The sequence below is a fragment of the Equus przewalskii genome, chromosome 15, assembly GCF_037783145.1.
Source record: "Equus przewalskii isolate Varuska chromosome 15, EquPr2, whole genome shotgun sequence".
NCBI lineage: Eukaryota > Metazoa > Chordata > Mammalia > Perissodactyla > Equidae > Equus > Equus przewalskii.
In genome coordinates this window covers 40,937,461-40,963,848 of record NC_091845.1, presented here as the reverse complement: position 1 = coordinate 40,963,848, position 26,388 = coordinate 40,937,461, and the positions used below count along the sequence as shown (strand labels likewise).

The following is a 26,388-nucleotide window of genomic DNA, read 5'->3' as shown; positions in this document are numbered from 1 at the left end:
TGTTTGGCATGGAATATCTTTTTCCATCCTCTCACTTTAACCTCTTTGTCTTCTTACATCTAAGTGTAGTGTATATCTAAAGTGTCTTGTAGACAGCATATAGATGGATTCTGTCTTTTTAAAATCTAATCTGCCAGTCTCTGTCTTTTAATAGGAGAGTTTAATCCATTCACATTTATGTGATTACTGATAAGGAAAGATTTACTTAGGCCATTTAGTTATTTGTTTTTTGAATGTCTTACAAGATTTTTATACTTCAGTTCCTCCATTGCTGCCTTTTTCTGTATTTGGTTGATTTTTTGTAGTGTGCCACTTTGATTCTCTTCTTTCCTTTTCTGCATATTTTAAAAGTCATTTTCTTAGTGGTTTCCTTGAGGATTGCAATTATTATTAACATCTTATAACAACCTAGATTGAATAGTGTTGTTAGAGAGGGGTTCAACAGCAGATTTGAGCAGGCAGAAGAAAGGATTAGCAATTTTGAAAATAAGAAATGAAATTATCCAGTCTGAGGAACTTACTTTCAATAGTGTATACTGGGTTTCTATACATCTTTGTCTCTCCCCCTTTATATTGTTATTGCCACAGATTACACTTTATAGATTGTATGCCCACTAACATAGATTTAAAATTATTGTTTAATGCATTTGTTGCCTTTTAAATCACAAAAGACAAAAAAGTTACAAACCAAACCAAAAGTATAATAATACTGGTTAACCCTACTAGTGTTCTCTATTCTTTCTTACTGTTTCAAATTACTGTCTAGTGTCCTTCCCTTTCAGCTTGAAGGAGACGTCCTTTAGTGGTTCTTGTAGGGCAGGTCCACTGGTAACAAATTCCCTCAGCTTTTGTTTGTCTGAAAATATCTTAAATTTTTCCTTCATTTTTGAAGGATAGTTTTGTAGAATACAGAATTCTTGGTTGGGTTTTTCTTCATTCAGGACTTTAAATATGTCATCCCACTGCCTTCTGGCCTCCACGGTTTCTGAGGAGAAAAAACCAGCTATTAATCTTATTGAGAATCCCTTGTATGTGAAGAGTTGCTTCTGTCTTGCTACTTTCAAAAGCTTAGGTCAGCTGTTTGGAAGTAGGTGTCAAGGGCTGTCTTAGCTAAAGTTAGTTAAGCTAAAGTTCTGCTGGGGAAAGCTCTGTGCAATGCATGGGCTCACCCCTGGGCTGTAGGTGCAAAAAGAAGTCAGGGGACCCAGATCAATCCAAGTGCTTTCCAACTATTTGCTCACGTAAGCCTCATCACAACCCAACGAGGCCTGCAGGAGCTATACCCCCACAAGAAAGTGATAGAACCAGTATGTGAACACAGGCAGTCTGGCCCCAGTCTGTACTCTTAATATCACACTACACTACCCTGTATTACATTTGTGTTTTGTTTAAAAATTTAAATGACCATATATTCCTCTTAATATAGGTAAAAGAAAAATATTTTACAAGACAGCTGGAGCTTTAGCTCCATCATAAGATGAAGGCAGGCAGCACATTTTATTTATTCTACATATACTTTCCACATAATAGTTGCTCAAAAACACTGACTAAACTAAAAGCAGCCTGTTTCTCAAGATTTGAGATATTAAAAACAGCTGTGAATTCCAGGGGTCTAAACATTCCAGCAGGAAGAGAAAGAAGGGAAGTACACTCCAGAAGGGAAGTACACTCCAGAACATCCAATTTCCTAAGATAAAGTCTCTTAGGAAAAAGTCCACAGGCCTTGAAATGCTTAAAATGGCTCAGAGTCATTCTCCAACCTCGCCCTGCAGCCATACACAACTCCTCTCTTGCTTCTAAGGTTCTGCACCTGCTGGAACACTCTTGCCCATTCTTCTCCTAGATATCTCATCTTCAAGGCCTCAGCTGTAGTATCACTTGCCCCAGGAAGTCTTTCCTCTTAGCCCAAAGTCTGGATCGAGGTTCCTCCTCCTATGAGCTGCCAAAGTGCTCCAAAGAGGCACATATTTCAGAGATATTGCAGGTTCAGTTGAGAACCTCAATAAAGTGAATATGGCAATAAAGCGAGTCACAGATATTTTGTGGTTTCCCAGTGCATATAATAGTTATGTTTAAGCTATACTGTAGTCTATTAAATGTGCAATAGCATTATGTCCAAAAAAAGTACATGCCTTAATTAAAAAATACTTTATTGCTAAAAAATGCTAAGCATCATCTAAGCCTTCAGCAAATTGTACTCCTTTTGCTGGTGGAGGGTCCTGCCCTCCATGCAGCATCTGCAAAGTGCAATAAAGCAAAGCACAATAAAACAAAGTATGCCTGTACTCATCCAACATGGTTCTTATCACTGACAGTGGACCTGCCTGTTACCGTCTCTGTACCAATGATGATGATTTCTAACTCTCATAGAGCATGTACTATGTGCCAGGGACCAATCCAAGTGCCTTCCAACTATCTGCTCACGTAAGCCTCATCACAACCCAACGAGGCCTGCAGGAGCCATACCCCCACTAGAAAGTGATAGAACCAGTATGTGAGCACAGGCAGTCTGTGCTCTTAACATCACACTACACTACCCTGTATTACATTTGTGTTTTGTTTAAACATTTAAATGACCATATATTCCTTTTAATATAGGCAAAAGAAAAATATTTCACAAAAATGCAAAATGCCAAGGGAATAATCACTGTCTGTGGCTACCAAATTCTAGACCAAAAGGAAAGCTTAGAAGAAAAGTGTCAATTTTCAGAAGTAAAAATACTCACTTTTCCAAGGTCAGAAAAAAGACTAAAGACATTTAAAGAAAGAAGCTATCTGAGGATTTCTACTACCACCCTATGCTGCTTCCGTGAAACTCATTTCTAGGACTAGATCACATCTTGGTTTACTCTGATCCCACAGGGGCAAAGGAAATTAACAGGTCTCCAAAACCTCTTCTGCCTTTCCTGTCTCAGCTCCACCCATCCAGCCACCCAGGCCAAGCATTTTGATCTTGACTCCTCTTTCTCTCACACTCCATATCTGGTCCTCAGAAAATCCTGAGGACTCCACCGTCAAAATCTATCCAGACTCAGCCACATCTCACCACCTCCAGAGCTTCCACTTAGACTAAACAACAAACAACTCTCACCTGGAAAAATGCACTAACCTAGCTAGACCCCCTGCTTCTACTCCTGAAATCACTTCCTTGTCTCCTATTCAGGTATAGAACTGCAGTGCAAATCTCCCAGACCCCCAGGCCCAGCACCTTTCTGCTGCTGTGCCTGTATAGCCTTCTCCCCACATCTGGCCACCTACCACATCCCTACAGGCTACTGGTGCCCTACTCTTATCCCCCGATCCTATTTCTGGGCATGTTGGCTCCATTTCCAACTACCAGCACTTGCATCTGTTTGCCTGAGAGTGTTCTATTACTGCTGGAGGCCTCTCTGCCTAAGTGAGACAGATCACAAATGCCGTGAATTAATGCTAGCTGGAAGCAGCCCTCAATCAGTGGTTGATATTATTACTATACAGATTAGGGGTCGGCAAACTAGAACCCATGGCCTGTTTTTGTGTGGTCTGTGAGCTAAGAATGGTTTTTCACATTTTTAAAGGGTTATATAAGGACAGCCTGGTGATGCAGTGGTTAAGTGCGCACGTTCTGCTTCCCCAGCCTGAGGTTCGCCGGTTCGAATACGGCACCACTTGGCAAGCCATGCTCTGGCAGGCATCCCACATAAAGTAGAGGAAGATGGGCATGGATGTGAGCTCAGGGCCAGTCTTCCTCAGCAAAAAGAGAAGGACTGGCAGCAGATGTTAGCTCAGGGCTAATCTTCCTCAAAAAAGGGGGGGAGTTATATAAAACAAACAAACTGAAAAAACAAAGAAAAATACACAAAAGAGACTATGTGTGGTGTGGCCTTACTATCTGGCCCTTTAGGGAGAGTTTGCTAACCCTGGCACAGCCAGTCCAGCTGGCCCAGACTCAGGTAGGGAGCTCTGAGGTGGACGTCCTGCACTGTTTCTCAGCATTTCCCAGTGAGATTACTCTCAGCTGCCCATGGTAGTAACTTGTAGGACAATGCACATTCCCTCCCACCTCACTTTCCCACCTCCCTACCAGTGTCCATTTCATCTCATACATAAGCTACATGTACTCAAATCTTTGTTTCAGGGGAAGCCCAAACTAAAATGCTCCCTACCACCAAAATGCTAGCCAAATTCCTGCTTATCCTTCAAGGCAGCACTGCCTCTCTACTCCTCCACCTCCAGGCAGTTAGGCACACCTCTCCTCAGTACTCCCATGGTAACCTGCAAACACTGACCCCAGAGGCTTCTATTCATCTGCTTGATTAACATAAGAAATGTGTGGGAAGGGGACATGCCATTTCAGTTTCAGCATCTCCAATACTAGCCACATGGAAGATGTTCAAGAAATGTGTGTTAAGGGGCCAGTCCAGGGTGTAGTGGTTAAGCTCACGCACTGTACTTCGGCACCCAGGGTTTGCCAGTTTGGATCCTGGGCATGGACCTACACACCGTTCATCAAGCCATGCTGTGGCAGCATCCCACATACAAAATAGAGGAAGAGCGGCACAAATGTTAGCTCAGCAACAATCTTCCTCAAGCAAAAAGAAGAAGACTAGCAACAGATGTTAGCTCAGGGCCAACCTTCCTCAGCAAAAAATAAAGTATGTTAATTGTTTATCTACCAAATGCTTTACCCAAGACTAGCTTCATGGATGTGCAACGTGTATGGCTGCACAAGACCCCACATTCAGAAAGGCCTACTGCTTGGAGTTTAACGCTCTGCAGTAGCTGTATGGAAATTCTTAATAAATTTGCCTTTAAACTTGTATTTTGTAAGTGAAGTCCATCACAATGAAGCATATGTCTCATGAGGGTTTGGAGTGTAGGTTCACACATGGTCCCTCCTCCCTGAGATAGGTTCTTGCCTACCAGCTCTCCTGCCCCCTTGTATCCCACGACCTGGCCTTCCCCTCCCTGTCTAAGTATCCCATTTTCTGCTGCCCCCTGGCAGGGGCCTGAATGTAAAAACAAGGAGACTTGGGGTCAGATGTGCATACTCCACTGTATCCTGGGGCAGGGTGAGGCAATGGCCACCACCATCCCAGGCCGACAGCACCATAAGCACATCTGGTGGGCATTTTGGTAGGGGCAAGTCTTTCACCCACTCCCATCCAAGCATATTTTAGTACCTTTAATGGTACTTTTCCCCTCCTTTTGAATAAGCAGCCCTGCATTTTCACATTGCATGAGGTCCCACAAGTTACACAGATGGTCTTGGCTCTATATCTCCCATTCTCACTCCCAGTTATCTGTGATGGAGACCTCAGGAGACAGTGAAGGCATACAGAAAGAGCAACCTCACAAACGACACTCAGAGAAGATGTTGCACGAGACACTTCCCTGGAGACCTCAGGAGTGGGAGGTATTTTTTCTCCTCCCTTCTCAGGGGAAAACAACACAGGATCAGGGGTGGGATAGTGAAAGAACAGAAGGGGATATTTCTAAGATCTCCTGATCTCTCTTCTCTGAAGCAATGTGGAGTGGTAAAGATGTCTTTGATCTCCTATGGGCTCTCCAGAGCTTTTTCGGAGCTTGTTTGTGAGGCCAGGGGTAACTTCTGCCTGGGGAGAGACTCCGGTTTTGGAATGCTGAGCAGGTCAGTGACCTGGAGCAGCTGCAGGAGTTAGTTCCTTTGCCTCTCGAGTCTAGGCTTTAGGGCAGAGGTCAATGGTGCTTTGGGACTTCCTTCTCAGATATCCAGCTGGCCTCTCCAAAGCACAGGCAGAGACAAGGCTTCAGTGACTTAGCTTTCTTTCTTGTTCACAAAAAGTGAATATAAATGTGTCTAGAGAGTGACCATATGGGCACAGAAAGAGGGAACCTGTGTGCACACCCCCCAAAGGGACGATGGTGATCATGAGGAAATGTGAGATGTGGGCAGACAAGGGAGAGAGGTTGAGAAGAGGAAGCCACTGCAACTGAGATGTCCAGCCTCAGCCTGAAGGTACTTCTTTCCTCCAGAGAAAAGGAGGAGGAAAGGGACCAAGTCTGTTCTTAAATACCCATCAGGCCACAGGATTATTATCCTTCAGGAGATTTATAATGTCCTCATTGTGATTCTGACTTGCCCTCCAAGTTTAAATCCACCTTCTATAACCATGAGCAGTAGCTGTGGAATCACAAGTGACCCAATGACCCTTACATTAACCTCAGACCTGCACCATAAGGCAGTCCAGCTAGCCTGGCATCTAGGCACTCTTCCCTCATCCCACAGTGCTTCCACCACTTCCCAGGGCAGGTCTGGAGCAACAGCACTCTCTGCCTTGCTGGGCTGCTGCTGGGCCACACCTCAGGTCCTGGTGACCTAACCTCTAGGAAGTGTAAACAGACACCTCTTGCCACAGTGCCCACTTGCTACAAGTTTCATCAGATTTTCCCAGAGGAAACAGCATTCCCTGCTCCCAGGGTGATCCGGTGGTGATGAATAGGGTCCACAGCCCAGGACGCTGCTAGATCTGAACAGGGATATCAAGTGCAGCAGTTCTTTGGGTTCAAGCTGAACAAATCTCTCATTCCAGGAACAATAAAAGGTAAGCAATTCAATGGAACCTAAGTATCTAATAAAACTACTAAAAGCTGTCTATTATTCACACTGTTTTCTGCAGGCAAGCTGAGGCTCTGGCAGAAAGGGAAACTCTCTGGACAGAAGAGCTTCCCGGGGGAGAAGAGGATAGTGAGGCTTGTGCCCTGGGTCCATGATCTCTGGTCTCCTGGCCATAAAGGCCCAGAATCTGTGCATTCTCTGATACAAGCTTTATCGCCTTTGGAGGCTGGGAGACTACATCTAGCCTTGGAAATTTTTTCCTAAGCCAATCAGATTTTAAGAAAAGTTTTTAAAAAACTCCTTTAAGATCACATGACAAAGATGCTGGTTTGGGAAAATAAGTACACAGCACCAAGAATGTGATAGGCTGGTTTTTCTCTTCAAAGAAAAGCAGAGTGACTGCAAAGACAAGAAGAAACCATTGTGCCCTCGGAGGGGGGGGAGTTCTTAGAGGGGATGCCAGGGTATTACCTCCCTGTCATTTTGTTGGGGGAGCAGTGAGCTGAATGACCACGACCATAAACAGGAAAGCAGGTGAGGAATATGCCACTTATTCTTCCCGCAGGGCTCGGCTTAGCTGTTCTCTTCCCAGGAAGCCTCCCTGACACTGTCTCCCTTTGCACCGAGGCTAGGCCACATCTGCTATGCACGACATCCAACGGCACCGCAATGGTCTCTCTCGGCCAAGACTGTGGGTTGTTGAGGGGATGGACTGTGTTCTGCATCATTGGTCTGGCATAGTACCTGGCAAATATTAAAGCCATCTTTATTGTGGTGGCTATAAAACCCAACTTTATGCTCTCTCAACTTCTGTTATGTAGGGCCACTGCCTCAAAAAGCCTCTCTGTTCCCTGTCCAGGCAGATCCTGCCGGGCTCTGCTCCTGGCCCACTGCAGGTGATAGCCTCTTTCTCAAGCTTCTTGTTCAAGGAGCAAATTCCTTGCAATCAAAGGTATCAGCACCAAATAGTGTTCCTCAAAAAATTCCTATCACCATGCTGAAGTAGAAAAAGTACAGATTCTGTTCTGCCACACAGACCTGCCAGTGCAGCACTTATCCCTTACTAGCTCTCCACTCTAGTTTCATCAACTTTAGAGAACTCGGGAATAACACCACCTCCAAGGATGTTAGGCAACCAAAGGAAATGTCGTGTCTGGAAGCACCTGAGGACCTCCGAAGCCAGTGGTCAATGAAGATGTCTTCCCTTCCTTCTCATCAGACCAATCCTACCCTGAGCCTCGTCCACCCTTTTCTCAGGACTGATGTCCAGCCAAGAGCACTGGTCGGATATGATGCAGGCCTGTGCCAGGCTGGGCTGCATCTGGGCTCTACTGTTTGTTAAATATTGTTATCACCACATCTGCCTCTTACCCAACCCTCCATCCCATTCTAAATGACCCTGAGTCAAGGAGGTGTCCTCCATACTTGAGACCTTAAGCATCTCATAAAATTTTCCTATCAGAGGCCCAACATCATAAATCCAAGGACAATCTGTTTTGAAACACTTGTGTGATCTCAAATTATTCATTCAAAGATAAGGCCAACTGTACCCAAGCAGCTGCTATATACATATCCTACATTCTCTGTCCAGAAAACTGCCTGGTCCCAGCTGGCTACACCCAATCCCCAGAAAATGAATAGCAAAGAGGAAACATCGTTCCCTTTTCCTGTAGCTAGAGCTGTCTTTGTGGAGTGGAATCACAACTACCACCTCTTCAACTAAAACTGCCCATACAGAATACAAGTTTAATTCAGTGTATTCCTCCATCATGTATTTCCTCACCAACTTCCAATGTGCAAAGGCACAGACAAAGAGGCCACCAAGGAACTGAGAATTCAGTGGAGGGGGAGCTGAATCCCACCTCTTCAAGAGAAGGCAACAGGAGCGAAAACCACCATAAATGTCATTACAAACTGTTGCTCCAGAAATTAGAATAAAAGAAAAAAATACTTTCAGCTGAGATGTGGTAGAACTTCAGATAAATTTTCAAGAAAGACCCAGCCTAGTGGTTCTCACTATGTGGTCCCCAGACTTGGGAACTTGTTAGAGATGCTAACTGTGGGGCCTATCCCAGAACTGATGAATGAGAAACACTGGGGTGGGGCCTAGCAATGTGTCTTTCAATATGCCCTCCAGGTGATTCTGATGCTGACTCAGGTCTGAGTACCACTGCCTTAGCAAATAGGCCAGGCCTAGAAAAGTATGATTTGAAAGAGAGAGATGGGTCAATTAGCTTAAACGGAAAAAACAAACCAACTCAAGAGTTGGGTTCTCAGAGCATTCCTAATTCATCAGTTACAGGATGTAGCCACAACTATCTTATTTTGTACAACACAATTTAACAAAGTTTAAACATCAGGACAAATACACTGAGCCAGAGTGAGGAATCTGGGTGACAGAATACCACAGGTATAGGCACCACAATCTCTAGACCTGGATTTGAACCCCAGTTTCTCTACTTATTAATTGTGTAGACCAGGCAAGTTTCTAATCCTCCATCCCTATTTTGTTAAATGGAAATATAAATGGATCACTTTCCAAAGTTATTATGAGAATTGATGAGACATTTAATCATATACCTGAAGCACCAACACAGCACCCAGCAGGAAATTCTCAATGAATGATGCTCATCTTAGTTCTAATTAGGGAAGAGGTTGGGATCATTAACAACTGAACATCGAGTTCAGTCCTGAGCCATCCTCCTTCTGGTACAGCACTGAAAACATCTATAAATACTAGATGTACAATTAATCTGGAAACCAGAATTCTTTCCAGATGCAAAGATAATAAGATGGGCTCTTTTCATGGCTGTTAGTGTTTTCCATCAGATACCATCTTAGATCAAGCCTCTCCTATTACAATGTCATTATCAGCCACGGTCTTCAGACTTCTACAGGGCCCTGTGACAGAAAGACAGACATGGACTGAGGGCAGTTACAGTTCCCTCAACAGTCCTTGGTGAGCACAGAAGTCCCCAAGAATCAACAAGAGGACAGAAGGAGGCTCCATGTGAACACAAGAAAATGACTAGACTGCAGAGAACCCAGTCTCGAAGGCTAGCCTGCAAGGTGGTGCCCAAGGAATTGCTCCAATGGACTTTGCCTTGCAACACGTGAAGGCTCCTGCTCTTAACCAGGTACCAAAATGAAACTGCCACTGTTGAAAAAGAAAATTAAAAGAGTGTGCCTTTCAATTATCTTGCAGTTTCTTACAAGTGTCTAAACATTATTTTGAGGTAGATTACCAGTGATGTGAACAAACCTGGTGAATTACTAAGTCAGGGGGAGCCTGGACTGTTTTAAGTTAGTGGATAAACACTCCAGGACTAGAGCTCTCCACTCAACAGCTCCAACGAGCCTCAAGTTCCATTGTGTAAAAACCATACACAGTCTAAGGGCTACAGAGCAGCCAAGGTCAGGAAACCTACTGTCCCAAGGCTCCGCTCCACCATATCCAGGGCAACTCAGAAACATACCAGCAGCCTAAGATGCACAGCCCTGTGAAGAGGATGATGGGGATGGGGTAGGACGCACAGAGCAGCCCATGGTTGTAGAAGGCCTGAGATATCTTCTCACGCAGCCTTTCAGTCAGGGTCATCCTCAGTTGAAGTCACCTTGCTGCCATCCCGTAAAGTGACCATGGATCAGCCTGGCACACACTGGACAGCACTGACAATGGACATCATCTGCAGGTACCTGGCAAGAAGAGAAAAAAACAATTATTGAGGAGTACTTGGTTCTGCACACTAGGGTTGCTGGGGTAGATAGCAGTGATCTGAGTGGGGAAGTGTTTCAGGACACCCACCTGCAAGGACTGGAGACATCAATCCTAACACACACACACACACAACTCTGGTCAGTTCTTAGTGACTGTGGGCAGTTTCTAAATCAGTCTAACCAAAGAAGCCAAAAAACTCCCCCTCTAGCTCTGGTAACAAACTCTCAACCCTCGTCCATATTACACATTTCTAAAATGGTGGCACAGGAAAGCACATCTGTGTATCAGACATCTCCTTCAGCTGCTCTCGGCGAAATGGGAGTTCTGGACACCCTCCTCCACCCATCTGTGCACAGGCCAGACTGAGATAAATCCTAGGGAAAAACTTTACATAGCGCTGACCCCTCAAAAGCCACATTCTTGCACAAACAGTGATTCACTGATAAAAAACGTTCAGTGGGGTCAGCCCTCAACATAAAACCTAGGCCCCTGACATAAAGCAAATTTCACTGTGATAGCTACATTAGGTGGAAGTCTCTGCTCTTGGTCCCACAGCTGTTCCTGGGAGCATACAAGCAAAGGGCTCCTCCTACTCCTGCCTGCCCAGCAGCTGTCTCCTTTTGTGAGTAAGAGCAGCCTACTGTGGCTCAGGGAACCACCTCACTCCACAGGATTTGGCCTGGACAGACTGTCAGTCAAGGTGCCCCTCCCTGACCCACGCCAGGCCAGTTGGGCCTCTCTCCCTGGACTTTGACTTGTGAGGAGATAGAAGCAGGAACTGAATGTGGTAGTGTTTATACATCCCCAAGAGATTCCTGCTCCCAAGATTGCAGGCTGCTCTGACTCCAGTCCTTTCTAAAGACGAGTTCATCAGCTTTTCTTTCCAGTCCGTGAGCCATCCATATCCTTCCAGTAAATCCCCTTTTTGCTTGTGTGAGCCAAAGTTAATTTCTGTTGCTTCTAAGCAGAGAACTTTAAACCAATAAAATCAAGTAGGAAACTCTAGCAAATTGCCCAGGGATCTAGAATTCCCTTCTTTCTGAGCTCTCCAATGGAATCCAAGTTTAAATCTACTTCTGTTCCATGTTGCTGTTTTCTTTGATCTGTGCTACAGGGAACCTGCCCAGACATGTGTCTTGGTTTGATGAGGCTCACTGATGAAAACCCAGGCCAAAGAGATGACTCCTCAAAAGTGTCAAGACCAGAAATGAGAAGTAAAAGGAGTCCTATGACAGCCAATTCACAAGAAGGAATGCTATCACTCCTTCTACCTTCCTGGAAGCGCAAGCCTTAGGGGCACAGGCAATTTTCCAGTCCAGTAACCTTCTACGGAAATACAAAGAACTCTCTCTGGGTCAATTCAATAGGCAACGGAGAGAGGAGACAGTAGGTGACAGGTGCTGGACCAAAGAGCAGAGGGGTTCACAATAGCTCAACCATTCACAAGACTCACCTAGAGTATGACAGGTGAAAGAAGTCTCAAACAATGGACCTGCAGCAGGGGACCAGCGATAGTGTTCACCACCCAGCATAAACAAGGACTCTGGGGAAGCAACATTTCTGAAACAAACACTAACGAGATATACACATGCAGAGATACACTATCAAGAGGATCCCTGAAGACTGACAGTCAGAAACCAGTTGTAGCTTTTCCAATCTCGGTCCTCTGACAAGCCCCACAACTTTTCCCTTAAGTGAAGCCCTCCAGGAAATTCTAATCCTACTAATCCCAATCTCCTTCTCAGGCCTCTTCTGCAAACACATAAGCAACAAGGGAGGTGGTGGGGAGAGTCCCACCTTTGCAGTTCAGCTCTTACATGTGAAACAACTGACAGGAGAAAAAACTATCTAATTCACTTCCATTTTGCAGAAAATACAAATCTTTCTGACAGGATGTTAGTCAATTTCAGTTTCCATTGGTCTTTATTAGTTATACTAATTGTTAATTTTCACAGCACCTGGAAAACAAAGCTTAAAAAGAAAATCCAAATTCTAGTTTATTACACAGCCCACCTACCTGAACCTAGCAAGAGAAGACATATTCATCTCTACTCCACTGTATACATTTTTCTGTTTTTTTTGAGGAAGATCAGCCCTGAGCTAACTGCTGCCAATCCTCCTCTTTTTGCTGAGGAAGACTGGCCCTGAGCTAACATTCATGCCCATCTTCCTCTACTTTATATGTGGGACACCTACCACAGCATGGCATGCCAAGTAGTGCCATGTCTGCACCTGGGATCCGAACCGGTGAACCCTGGGCCACTGAAGCGGAACATGTGCAATTAACTGCTGTGCCACTGAGCCAGCCCCACCGTATACATCTTAATGCAAAGCTGTTACATAAAAATTAAAAAAAGCTATTACATAGCAAAATTTACTCAACCTGAACCAAAAACCTGTTTTTCTTATATTGCTCCACACTTACAGGTTTCTTCAGATCAAAAGCTACAGTTCTGCTTCTTGAATTTAAAGAGACACAATATACAGAAAGGATAGAGGCCCTGGAGGTCTGAGTGAACCACATTACATAAAAATGTATACATCCTCCCGTCTGCCTTTTCAGGAGACCCCACTACAAGCAAAAATAAAGGAATTTGCTATTAGAAACCCAAATTATAGAGCTGTACACATAAAGAAAAAACTACCGGAAGCAAGACAGAAGAATGGCCCTAAGGAAGTCTACAGAGAAGACAAGCCCAGATCAAGTGAGATCCTCTGGCTCACAAGATAAAGGGCACTGCACTAAGGATGGAATGGGTCCATGAGAGCAGAGTGGAGTGGCAGGCTCATCCTACTTTGTCACAGCATGCTTAAGGTGACTATGGTTCTGAACCCATCCCAAATGAGAAAATAAATGAGGAACCTTTAGAAAAACCCAAACACACAATATATATTAACATAAGACAGGATTAAAAAAAAAGATGGTTTATTTATTTTGTGCCTGTATTCATCAAACTCTCAGCATTCAACATTCTCTTCAACCAATTTGCACATATTAAGAATCAACCAAGAAAAGTAAATGTGACAAAGGCCCAAGGGAGGTGGAGACAGTAGGAAAAGTCCCACAGCTCTGTCCCACAGCTTTCCAGGATCATTTGTTGAAAATCCTTTCCATCTCGCTCAAGCTTCAGCCACAATGGGCCTATCGTGCTTGTTCTTATCCACACTCACTCACTATCCCATTTCTCTGGAATAAATCCCTAGAAGTGAAACTGCTGGGTAGTATGGTATGTTTAAGTTTTTTAAGAAATTGCCAAAATATTTTCCAGGGTACCCGTACCACTTTACATTCTCACCAGCAGCATATGAGAGATTTTGTTTCTTTGCATCCACACTAGCACTTGGTATTCCCACTATTTTCTATTTTAGCTACCCTAATAGGTGTGTACTGATATCTAATTGGGTCTTAATGTGTATTTCCCTAATGGCTGGTGACACTGAACACGTGCGTGTGTGCATGTATGTGTGCATATTCCTTAAGATGTTATATATATGAGATCATGAGATTCACAAATAGAGTTTAACTTCTTTTCCAATCTGGATGCCTTTTATTTGTTTTTCTTGTAAAATTGTCCTGTCTAGAACTTCTAGTACAATGTTGAGTTGCAGTGGTGAGAATGGAATCCTCATCTTATTCCTGATCTCAGAAAGAGAGCATTCAATCTTTGATGATTAGGTCTGATATTACATGGCAGTTTTTCATAGATGCCCTTCATCAGGTTGAGGAGTCCCCTTCCATTCCTAGTTTGCTGAGTGGTTTTTTTTAATCATGAAAGTGTGGTATGCTTTTTTTGTGTTTTTTGAGACGATCATTTTTTTTTTATCCTAATAAGGTGCATTACACTGACTGATTTTTCTCACTTTGAACTAACTTTGCATTCCTGGGTATAATCCCTTTAAATGTTTCTAGACTCGGTTTGCTAATATTTTCTTGAGGACTTCTGTGTCTATATCCCTAAGGATACTGGTCTGCAGTTTTCCTTTTTTCTTTGTCTGGCTTTAGTATTAGGTTAATGCTGGCCTCATAGAATGACATGGGAAGTGCTCCCTCCAACTTTTTTGGAAGAGTTCATGATAAATCTTCTTTAAACATTCGGTAGAATTCATTAGCAAAGACATCTGATCTTGGGCTTTTTATTTGTGGGAAGTTTTTAAATTATTAACTCAATCTTTTTACTTCTTATAAGTCTATTCAGACTTTCTATTTTTTCTTAAGTTTTGTTAGTTTGTGTGTTTCCTGGAATTTGTCCATTTCATCTAGGCTATCTAATTTATTAGCATAGTATTTACTGTTCATAGTGTTTTCTTATAATCATTTTTATTTCTGAAAAGTTGGTAGTAATGTCCCTCATTTCATTAATGATTCTAGTAATTTGAGTCCTCTCATTTTTTCTTGGTCATTCTAGCTGAAAGTTTGTCAATTTTGCTATCTTTTAAAAGAACCAACTTTTGGTTTTATTTACTCTTTATTTTTTTGTTTTTTGAGGAAGATTAGCCCTGAGCTAACATCTGTTGCCAATCCTCCTCTTTTTGCTGAGGAGGACTGACCCTGAGCTAACATCCATGCCCATCTTCCTCTACTTTGTATGTGGGATGCCTACCACAGCATGGCTTGCCAAGCGGCGCCATGTCTGCACCTGGGATCCGAACTGGCAAACCCCAGGCTGCCAAAGTGGAATGTGCAAACTTAACCACTGCACCACCAGGTCGACCCCTATTTACTCTATTGTTTTCTTAGTCTCTATTCCTTTGTTTCCACTCTAGTCTATTTTTTTCTTCCTTTTGTTTGCCTTGGCTTTATTTTGCTCTTCTTTTTCTAGTTTCTCAAAGTAGTTAAGGTTATTGATTTGAAATCTTTCTTCTTTCTTAATATAGGCATTTACAGCTATAAATTTCCCTCCAAACACTACTTTAGCTGCATGCCATAAGTTTCCACATGTTGTGAGTTTTGTTTTTTTCATTAATCTCAAAGTATTTTCTTTGATCTATTGAGATTTCCTTATATATTCTAGATATGAGTCTTTGTCAGATTTGCTGTTTGCAAATATTTTCTCCCAGTCTGTAGCTTGTCTCTCTTTTTATTCTTTTCAAAGATTCTTTGACAGAGCCAAAATTTCTAATTTTGATGAAGTCTAATTTACTCATTTTTTTTCCTTTATGGATCATACTTTAAGGGTCATGTATAAGAATTCTTCAACAAGCCCTACTTCTGAAAATTTTCTCTGACGTTTTCTCCTAAGTTTTTTTTTACAGTTTTACATTTAAATCTATGACCCATTTCAGTTACTTTTTGTGTAAGATGTGAGCTTTAGGTCTAGGTGATTTTTGTCCCCTTCCCTATGGATATCCAGTTGTTCTAGCTCCAGCTGTTAAAAAGACTACCCTTTTTTTTCCACTGAATTGCTCTGGCACCTACCTTAGTCCGTTTGGGCTGTTATAACAAAAATACCACACTGGGTGCCTTAAACAACATATATTTATTTCTCAAAGTTCTGGAGGGTGGGAAGTCCAAGATCAAGGTGCAGGCTGATTCAGTTTCTGGTGAGGGTCCACTTCCTGCTTCGTAGATGGCTGTCTTCTCAGTGTCCTCACAAGGCAGAAAGGAGAGTGAGAGTTCTCTGGGGTTTATTTTATAAGGGCAGTCATCCCATTCATGAAGGTGGAGCCCTCATGACCTAATCACTCCCCAAAGGCCCCCTCTTTTTATCATCATAATGTGGGTTGGGATTTCAACATATGAATTTTGGGGGGACACAAGCATTCAGTCAAAAAGCAATTGGCTGTACTTGTGTGGGTCTATTTCTGGGTTTCCTATTCTGTTCCAGTGATCTGTGTGTCTAACCCTCCACCAATACCACACAGTCTTGATTACTGTAGCTATAAAGTCTTGAAATGGGTAGAGCGATTCCTATTTTATCCTTCTTCAAAATTGTTTTACCTAGAGACTTTTTTCTAGATTACTTGGGATTTGCTAAATAGACTATCATATCATCAGCAAATAGAGACATATTTATTTTTTCTAATTTTAAATTTAAGTGTCTAATTTTCCATTTGTTTCAGGAGTGTTCACCCTCACTTCTTAGAGCAAGGTTTTAATTAACATTTCAATTATGCTTTTTTCTTTAAATTCTTTAATAGTTCCAACATCTCTGTCATATCATGGTTGCCGTTTGTTGACTGTCTTTTCTCCTTGGGAGATGGTGAGATTTTCCTGATTCTTCCTATGTAGAATAATCTTGAATTTGGGGATATTATGCTATGATACTCTGACTCTTGTTTAAATCCAATGGAAAATGTTGGATTGTTTGTTTTAGCAGCAATCAACTTGATTAGGTCCAATCTGCAAGTTCCTATCCACCTTCTGTGGGATGTGGGTCCACAGTCAGTTCAAAGCCCTCGCAGTACTATTTTGATCTGTCACATACATACCATGCAGTGGCCAGTGCAGGACTTGGGCAGTAGTCTACTCCACAGTTCAGGCCTCAAAGCCTTTGGTATGTTGTTTAGGGTCAGAGGCACATACGCTATTGCCGAGGAGAACCCAAGATGTCATACACAGTATTACAGCTTCACTTTGTTGAGTTCTTTCCTCTCTACAATCTTCCTGATACCTTCCAGCTTCCAGGGGCCCCTTTTCTGGTCTTGCGGCTAGAAAGGAAGGACTTTAGTTTCCCTGCTCCTCTGAGCAGCACCCACAACTGTGACTACCTCTGGGGTAAAGTGGTGAGAGGATCAAGAGAACAAAATCAGCAAATCTCTCCAGGCTCTTCAGACCACAATCCCTATAACTGAAAAGATTCCTCTCCCACCAGGCTGCCAATGCCATTGCTGTCTCCACCACTACATAATTTCACGGGGGCCAGGGCAGGAGAAAATGAGAAAAAACAAACAAAAAACCAAGAGATTCTCTTCCTCCATCCCTACCCACCTGACCCATGTGAATCCCTATTCCTTCTCCTCAGAGTAGAAAGAGATAGATTCTATTGGACCTCTTTCTGTCTGTACCTAGTGCCCAGTTCCAGGTTTTGGGTTACCTTTGAGTCCAGTATGGAAGGTATTCTATGGAGAGAAAAAACAAACAAAAACAGTTTCCTTCCCGAATCCAACCGCTACCATTTGTCTTTCAGGGTACTCAGATAGCTCATCCATGCAGTCTGTGCAGGGATCTTAGCTGAATTCAGTCAGAAAGAAAAGGCAGAGTGTGCTTGCTACATCTTGACTAGAATCAGAACCCTTACATTTTTTAATGTAAAAATCTTCATAAATTTCTGGATTCTTTGCCATTGAAGAAACTTTCCATACTATGGCTGTTGGCATCTCTCTCTCAATCACATCATCATTCCATTGTAGAAGTATGTAGTGTCCTACTGTATTTAACATGTTTTCTACACAGAGCATGTATGACTTTTACAATCTGAAAATGTAAAATAAAAGTCTAGGCAAAGAAACGTACAACAGGAGAATGGAGGGAAATGCTAGTAGTAGTTGCTGGTCTTCATGCGGAATGATTACATGGAGAGATTTTTTAAGTCAACTTTCTATACTTTAAATTTTTTTATGATGAGTACTTTTTCTTTAAATAAACTTCAAATTTAGCACAAGACATAGCAGAAAAATATACAAAGTTAAGCATACAGCTCCATGAAATTACACACAGCCACTTAACCTTAACACTACTCACATCAAGAAATAGAGCATTACTCCAAAGCTCCCCTTTACAAGTTGTAACAGTGATTGTTTTTCAACTGTAAAAGTAGTACATACACACGTTTGTATTAAAATAGTACTGGTATTTCTTCATATGTTGTCAAGGTTTATAATATTCACTTTTTCAACTGTTCTAAAAATCTCCCATACTCTTTCTAGTTGACTCTAAACCTTGATAACCATTTAAAAAGCATTTTGGGGGCCGGCCCAGTGGTGCAGCAGTTAAGTGCGCATGTTCCGCTTCAGCAGCCTGGGGTTCACCAGTTCGGATCCTGGATGTGGACATGGCACGACTTGTCAAGCCATGCTGTGGTAGGCTTCCCACATATAAAGTAGAGAAAGATGGGCACGGATGTTAGCTCAGGGCCAGCCTTCCTCAGCAAAAAGAGGAGGATTGGCAGCAGATGTTAGCTCAGGACTAATCTTCCTCAAAAAATAAAAAAATAAAACGAAAAAGCATTTGGGAAATCTGATAATGCACATGTCATTCACTGAGAAGGCCTCAGAATCCCTAAAGAGCTGACAGAAAGTATTTCTTTCCTGAAGCCAGTCAATAAAGACTGGAGGAGATGATTGCTTCTTCAAATGTAGATAGGAATACAAGACTTCAAAGAACACGAAAAATCAAAGAAACACGATACCAAAGGAATACAATAATTTTCCAGTTACTGACCACAAAGAAATGGAAATCTTCAATCCGCCCAATAAAGAATTCAAAAAAGTTGTTTTAAAGCTCAGTGAGGGGCTGACCCCATGGCCAAGTGGTTAAGTTCCTGCGTTCTGCTGCAGGCGACCCAATGTTTCGTTGGTTCGAATCCTGGGCGCGGACATGGCACTGCTCATCAAGCCACGCTGAGGTGGCATCTCACATGCCACAACTGGAAGGACCCACAAGAAAGAACGTACAACTATGTACCGGAGGGCTTTGGGGAGGAAAAGGAAAAAAATAAAATCTTAAAAAAAAAAAGCTCAGTGAGCTACAAAAATATCACAATTCAGTGAAATCAGGAAAACAATACGTGAACAAAACAAAAATTTTAACAGATAGAAATCATAAAAAAGAAGCAGACAGAAATTCAGAAGCCAAAGAATACAATGAATGAAATGAAAAACACAATTGACAGCATCAACACCAGCCTTGATCAAGCAGAAGAAAGAATTTGTGACGTCGAAGACGGGTCATTTGAAGCTATCCAGTCAGAGAACAAATAGGAAAAAAAAAAAAGAGTAAAAAAATCCTACATGAGAGTGACAGACATCAGCAACATGGTGGAGTGAGCAGTTTTCTTTGTCTCTCCCCCTTCGAACCACAACTAATTGGACATTCATCAGTCAACAAAAGATATCCACACAGCATCTCAGGACGCCTGAGAGACCCACGCTACCATACATCAGAAGGTGGACGGACTTCTCCCCAGGAGGAGGTGGAGATAGATGAAAACTCTCCGACCCCTGGACAGCCTAGTACCTGCAAGCAACTTTCTATGGGCTGACACACTCATAGCATCGCCATGGCACCAAGGGTGGGCGTGCGCGGGCATCAGTGGCACAATGGTGGAAACAGGTGACTACAGTCCTACCTAAGCGCCCCATGACTGCTCCATAGCCCAGTGGGAAAATCCATGGCTCCAAAGCAGCCGCAGGGAAAGCCTCTACTCAGCATTAGCGGAGAGGCCCCGCCCAGCATTCAGAACACTGGGAAGCCCTGGGGCAAAAGGAGGCTGGCCAGTGTAGCAACCTGCCAGCTGCCTCTAATACACAAAGTTCTGCTGTGGCCCTGAGAGGGCAAGGGAGACCCAGAGAGACCGTGTGAGTGGGCAGTGGCAAGTTGGAGCCCCAGAGAGACTGCTCCATGGTCCAGGGGATTTTAAATCCACGGTCCCACACCAACTGCGGGGAAAGCCTCTGTGCAGTGTTAGTGGAGAGGCCTCACCTGGCAATCACAAGGCTGGAAGGCCCTGGGGCAGAAGTAGCACAGCTGGGTAAGCTAACCACAGACTGCAGTAGATACCCATAGCTCTGCTGTGGCCCATAGTGGACAAGTGAAGTCTTGTGGGTCCTGACAGTGGCAGAGCTATGAGTCTAGGTGAACCTGCTCCCGGCCGCTGTGAAAGCCCATAACACCACTGCAGACCCTAAGGAGGGAGCGTGTCTAGGTGGTCTGTGACAGTAGGCACAAGCAACCAAGGCCCCCTTGCGATTGTCCCCACAGCTGACGAGAGACCCCACAGGGCCACTGTGATCACAAGGAGGGGTCCAGGTCTGGTTAGCAACAGCTGACAGGGATCCTGGTCAATACAGATTACACAGCTGCTGCTCCCCCCATCCAGTAGAAGCAAGTGGAAGCAGTAACTAAACTCTATTTCTATGCAGAGGCACAAATCCACACGGTCAAGCCACATGAAAAAATATATTAAATCTCCAGAACAGAAGGAAAATGACAAGTACCCAGAAAACAATCCTGAAGACACTGAAATCTATAACCTAAATGACAACGAATTCAAAATAGACATCATTAAAAAACTCAGTGAGTTAAAAGAGAATACAGATAGACAACGAGTTCAGGAGCTATGTCACAAAAGAGCTTGAAACTATAAAGAAGAACCAATCAGAAATGTTAGAGATGAAGAACACAATGGAGGAGATTAAGAAAAATCCAGACTCTCTGAACAGTAGGGTCAATAATATGAAAGACAGAACTAGCAATCTGGAAGACAGGAACATAGAAATGCTGCAGATAGAGAAGGAGAGAGAACTAAGACTAAAAAGAAATGAAGAAACTCTCCAAGAAATATCTGACTCAATTAGGAAATGCAACATAAGGATTATAGGTATCCTAGAGGGAGAAAAGAAGGAGAAGGGGGCAGAAAGCCTGTTCAAAGAAATAATGGCTGAGAACTTCCCAAACGTGGGGAGAGAGATGGAACTCCAGGTGACAGAAGCTAATAAATCTCCAAACTTTATCAATGTAAGAAGACCAACCCCAAGGCATATAGTAGTGAAGCTTGCAAAAGTCAATGACGAAGAGAAAATACTAAGATCAGCAAGGCAGAAGAAAATAATCTACAAAGGAACCCCTATAAGGCTGTCAGCAGATTTCTCAGCAGATACCTTACAGGCTAGGAGAAAGTGGAATGATATATTAAAAACTCTGAAGAACAAAAACCTGCAGCCAGGAATACTCTATCCAGCGAAAATATCCTTCAAATATGATGGAGAAATAAAAACTTTCCCAGATAAACATAAGTTAAGGGAGTTCGTTGCCACAAGACCTCCCCTACAAGAAATGCTCAAGAAGACACTCATCCCTGAAAAATCAAAAAAAGTAAAGGGGTTACAAAACCCAGAGCAAAGGAGATAAGTAGAAAGACAAAATCAGAAAGTTGCAGCTGTCTATCAGAACAAGTTAGCAAAGGCTAAGTATAACATTAAAGATAAAAGGAAGGGAAACACCAAGAATAAATATAATCTTGTCATTTTAACCACAAACTCACAACACAAGAAGGAAAAAAAAAAATCTATAATAACCTTGAAGGGGAAGAGGAAAGGGATGGAACAGCTTAACCTAGGGAAATAAGAGGCTATCAGAAAATGGACTATCTCATCTATGAGATGTTTTATACAAACCACATGGTGACCACTAAACAAATAACAAGAATAAAGACACAAATTACAAATAAGAACAAAGCCAATATGGAAATCTACCTACCTGAATTGGTAGTCCAAAACTCATGGGATGAGAAACAAAGGAAATGCAAGAGAATTGGAAAACAAGCGATAGAATGGTAGCATTAGGCCCCCACATTTCAATAATCACTCTAAATGTAAATGGATTGAACTCTCCAATCAAAAGACACAAAATGGCAGGATGGATTAAAGAACAAGACCCAACAATACGCTGCCTACAGGAAACACACTTCAGCCCCAAAGACAAACACAGACTCAGAGTGAAGGGATGGAAAACAATACTCCAAGCTAATAAGGAACATAAGAAAGCAGGTGTTGCCATACTTATATATCAAAGTAGATTTCAAAGCAAAAAAGATAAAGAGATACAAACAGGGGCAGTTTATAATGATAAAAGGGACACTCCACCAAGAAGACATAACAGTTATAAATATATACTCACCCAACACAGGAGCACCAAAGTATGTGAAGCAACTATTAACAAAACTAAAAGGAGACATCAACAACAATACAGTAACAGTAGGGGACCTCAACACCCTACTACCACCAATGGACAGACCATCCAGACAGAAAGTCAATAAGGAAATTATAGAATTAAATAAAAAACTAGACCAGATGGACTTAATAGACATATATATAGAACACTCCACCCAAAAACAGCAGGTTACACATTCTTCTCAAGTGTGCATGGAATATTCTCAAGGATAGATCATAACTTGGGAAACAAAGCAAGCCTCAACAAATTCAAGAGGGTTGAAATGTATCAAGCATCTTTTCTGACCATAATGCTATGAAACTAGAAATCAACTATAAGAATAAAGCCGGGAAAGGGGCAAAAATGTGGAGACTAAACAACATGCTACTGAACAAACAATGGATCATTGAAGAAATTAAAAAAGAAATCAAATATTGTCTGGAGACAAATGAAAACACACCATACCAACTCATTTGGGACGCAGCAAAAGTGGTCCTAAGAGGGAAATTCATTGCAATACAGGCTCACCTCAATAAACAAGAAAAGTCTCAGATAAGCAATCTCAAACACCACCTAACAGAATTAGAAAAAGAAGAACAAAGCCCAAAGTCAGTAGAAGGAGGGAAATAAAAAAAATTAGAGCAGAAATAAATGAAATTGAAAGAAAAAAGACTGAAGAAAGGATCAATGAAACAAAGAGTTCGTTCTTTGAAAAAATAAACAAAATTGACAAACCTTTAGCCAGGGTCACTAAGAAAAAAGAGAGAAGACTCAAATAAATAAAATTAGAACTATCACAACGGATACCACAGAAATACAAAAGATCATAACAGAATACTATGAAAAACTATATGCCAACAAATTGGACAATCTAGAAGAAATGGATAAATTCTTAGACTCTTACAACCTCCCAAAACTGAAGCAGGAAGAAATAGAGAATCTGAATAGACCAATCACAAGTAAAGAAATCAAAACAGTAATTAAAAAACCTCCCCAAAAATAAAAGTCCAGGACCAGATGGCTTCTCTGGAGAATTCTACCAAACATTCAAAGAAGATTTAATCCCTATCCTTCTCAAACTACTCCAGAATATTGGGGAAGATGGAGCCTCGCTAACACATTCTATGAAGCCAACATCACCCTGATCCCAAAGCCACACAAGGACAACACAAAGAAGGAAAACTACAGGCCAATGTCATTGATGAGCATAGATGCAAAAATCCTCAACAAAATTTTGGCAAACCAAAAACAGCATAACATTAAAAAGATTGTACACCATGATCAAGTGGGATTTATACCAGGGATGGTTCAACATCCGCAAGTCAATCAACATGATACACTACATTAACAAAATGAGAAACAAAAAACAAATGATCATCTCAATAGATGCAGAGACAGCATTCGACAAGATCCAAATCCATTCATGATAAAAACTCTCAATAAAATGGATATAAAAGGAAAGTACCTCAACATAATAAAGGCCATATACGACAAACCCACAGCCAACATCATACTCAATGGGCAAAAACTGAAAGCCATCCCTTTGAGAACAGGAACAAGACAAGGGTGTCCACTCTCACCACTCTTATTCAACACAGTACTGGAGGTTTTGGCCAGAGCAATTCGGCAGCAAAAAGAAATAAAAGGAATCCAAATAGGCAATGAAGAAGTGAAACTCTCACTGTTTGCAGACAACATAATCTTATATACAGAAAACCCCAAAGAACCCATTGGAAAACTATTAGAAACAATCAATAGCTACAGCAAAGTTGCAGGGTATAAAATCAACATACATAAATCAGTAGCACTTCTATACGCTAACAATGAACTGATCTTCGACAAAGGAGCTCAAGGCATACAATGGAGAAAACAAAGTCTCTTCAACAAACACTGCAGGGAAAACTGGACAGCCACATGTCGAAGAATGAAAATTGACCATTCTTTCTCACCAATCACAAAAATAAACTCAAAATGGATCAACAATCTAAAGATCAGACCTGAAACCACAAGGTTTCTAGAAGAGAATATGGGCAGTACACTCTTCGACAACAGTATCAAAAGGATCTTTTTGGACACCATGTCTTCTCAGACAAGGGAAACAATAGAAAGAATAAACAAATGGGACTTCATCAGACTAAAGAGCTTCTTCAAGGCAAAGGAAGACAGGATTGAAACAAAAAAAGAACCCACTAACTGGGAAAAAATATTTACACGTTATATTTCTGACAAAGGGTTAATATCCATAATATATAAAGAACTCACACAGCTCAACAACAAAAAATCAAACCACCTGATCAAAAAATGGGGAGGGGACATGAATAGACATTTCTCCAAGAAGATATACAGATGGCCAATAGACACATGAAAAGATGCTCATCATCACTAATTATCAGGGAAATGAAAATCAAAACTACACTAAGATATCACCTTACACCTGTTAGAATGGCAAAAATAACCAAAACAAAAAGTGACAAATGTTGGAAAGGTTGTGGAGAAAAAGGAACCCTCATACACTGTTGGTGGGAATGCAAATTGGTGCAGTCACTATGGAAGCAACCTAAGTGCCCATCAACTGATGATTGGATAAAGAAGATATGGTATATATATATATATATATATATATATATATATATATATATATATACACAATGGAATACTACTCAGCCATAAAAAATGATAAAATAGTCCCATTCACAACAACATGGATGGACCTTGAGAGTATTATGTTAAGTGAAATAAGTCAGAGAAAGACGAACTCTGTATGACTCCACTCATAGGTGGAAGTTAAACATGTAGACAAAGAGAACTGATTGGTTACCAGAGGAAAGTGGGGGTGAGGAGGTGGGCACAAAGGGTGAAGTGGTGCACCTACAACATGACCGACAATAATGTACAACTGAAATTTCACAAGGTTGTAAACTATTATAACCTTAATAAAAAGTAAAAAAAAAAAAAAAAAAAGAGAAATCCTACATGAATCATAGGATATCATCAAGAGAAATAATTTAAGCATTGTTGGAGTCCCAGAAGGAAAAAAGAGGGAGAAAGGGAAGGAAAGCTTATTTAAAGAAATAATGGCTAAGACTTCCCCAAATCTTGGGAGAGATTTGCACATCCAAATTCACAAAACTTATACGTCCCCAAAAAGATTCAACTGAAAAAGATCTTCTCCAAGACACACTATAATAAAACCATCACAAATCAAAGACAAACAGAATTTTAAAAGCAGCAAGAAAAAAATTATTCACATACAAGGCAACTCCCATAAGGCTATTGGCAGATTTCTCAGCAGCAACCCTGTAGGCCAGGAGAGAGTGGGACAATATATTCAAAGCGCTACAAGAAAAAACTACCAAGTGATGTCAGCATCATGGCAGAGTGAGCTCTTCCCTTAGACTCTTCCTGCTAAGATACAACTAAAAGGACATTCATAAACCAACAGAAGACATTCACACAACACAAAAGATGTCTGAGAGACCCATGCAGCCATATGTCTGAAGGTGGAGGTGCTGGACTCCCCTAGGAAGAAGTGGAAGGAGGAAAGGGGATCTCCTCTCCCTCCCAGCAGCGACCCAAGGCACAGAACCATGCAGCTCTGAGAAAAGAGGGGAGAGGGGCAGCTCCCCACAGGAATGCCTTCACTCTCCACGTTCCCTCACAGTCTGGGGGAAAGCTCCACACAGAGGAGGCTAAGCTATTGCAGGGATATCTTCATCAAGCCAGCACCGTAGGAGAGCAAATAGCAAGGGCAGTGCGAGAATGCTCCCAGGATCGTATATACCAAAGAAAGCACCCCTGCTCCTACACAGGCAAATGTTAGAAAAGCAGCAGCTGTGAGCGAGCAAGTCAGCAATCAGAGCTGGGCGCTGACATCACAAATGCCAAAGGACAGGCACAGACACCACAGATCATGGCAGACTCAGAATACACAGCTCCTAACCACCACCCCCAGTGGCGGCAGGTGGAATCTGCAACCAGATACTATTACTATGCAAAGGCACAAATTCATGCCATCAAACGGTATAAAGAAATATATTAATACCGCAGACCGGAAGGAAAATGACAAGCACCCAGAAATCACTCCTGAAGGCACAGAAATTTACAATCTAAATGACAGAGAATTCAAAATAACTATCATTAAAAAAACCGAACAAGTTACAAGAAAATTCAGATAAACAGTTCAATGAGATCAGGAAAAATATTAATGAACAGAAGGAATTCTTC

At 42.0% G+C, this 26,388-nt stretch overlaps 1 protein-coding gene across 14 annotated transcripts in view; it reads right to left on the bottom strand.

Annotated features, from left to right (window-relative positions):
* SCAP (SREBF chaperone) overlaps window positions 1-26,388 on the bottom strand; it is an 80,715-nt gene that overhangs the window by 32,866 nt on the left and 21,461 nt on the right. For 4 of the 14 annotated variants that reach the window (XM_070575535.1, XM_070575539.1, XM_070575540.1 and 1 more), the window contains exon 2: window positions 10,054-10,273. In XM_070575535.1, coding sequence (XP_070431636.1) covers window positions 10,054-10,175 — 122 coding nt within the window. In that variant the 5' untranslated portion in view covers window positions 10,176-10,273. Of the gene's footprint in view, window positions 1-746; window positions 986-7,048; window positions 7,322-10,053; window positions 10,274-10,817; window positions 10,914-11,748; window positions 12,270-26,388 lie in introns of those variants that run through there. The other 10 variants (XM_070575543.1, XM_070575544.1, XM_070575545.1 and 7 more) reach the window with 7 other exon arrangements.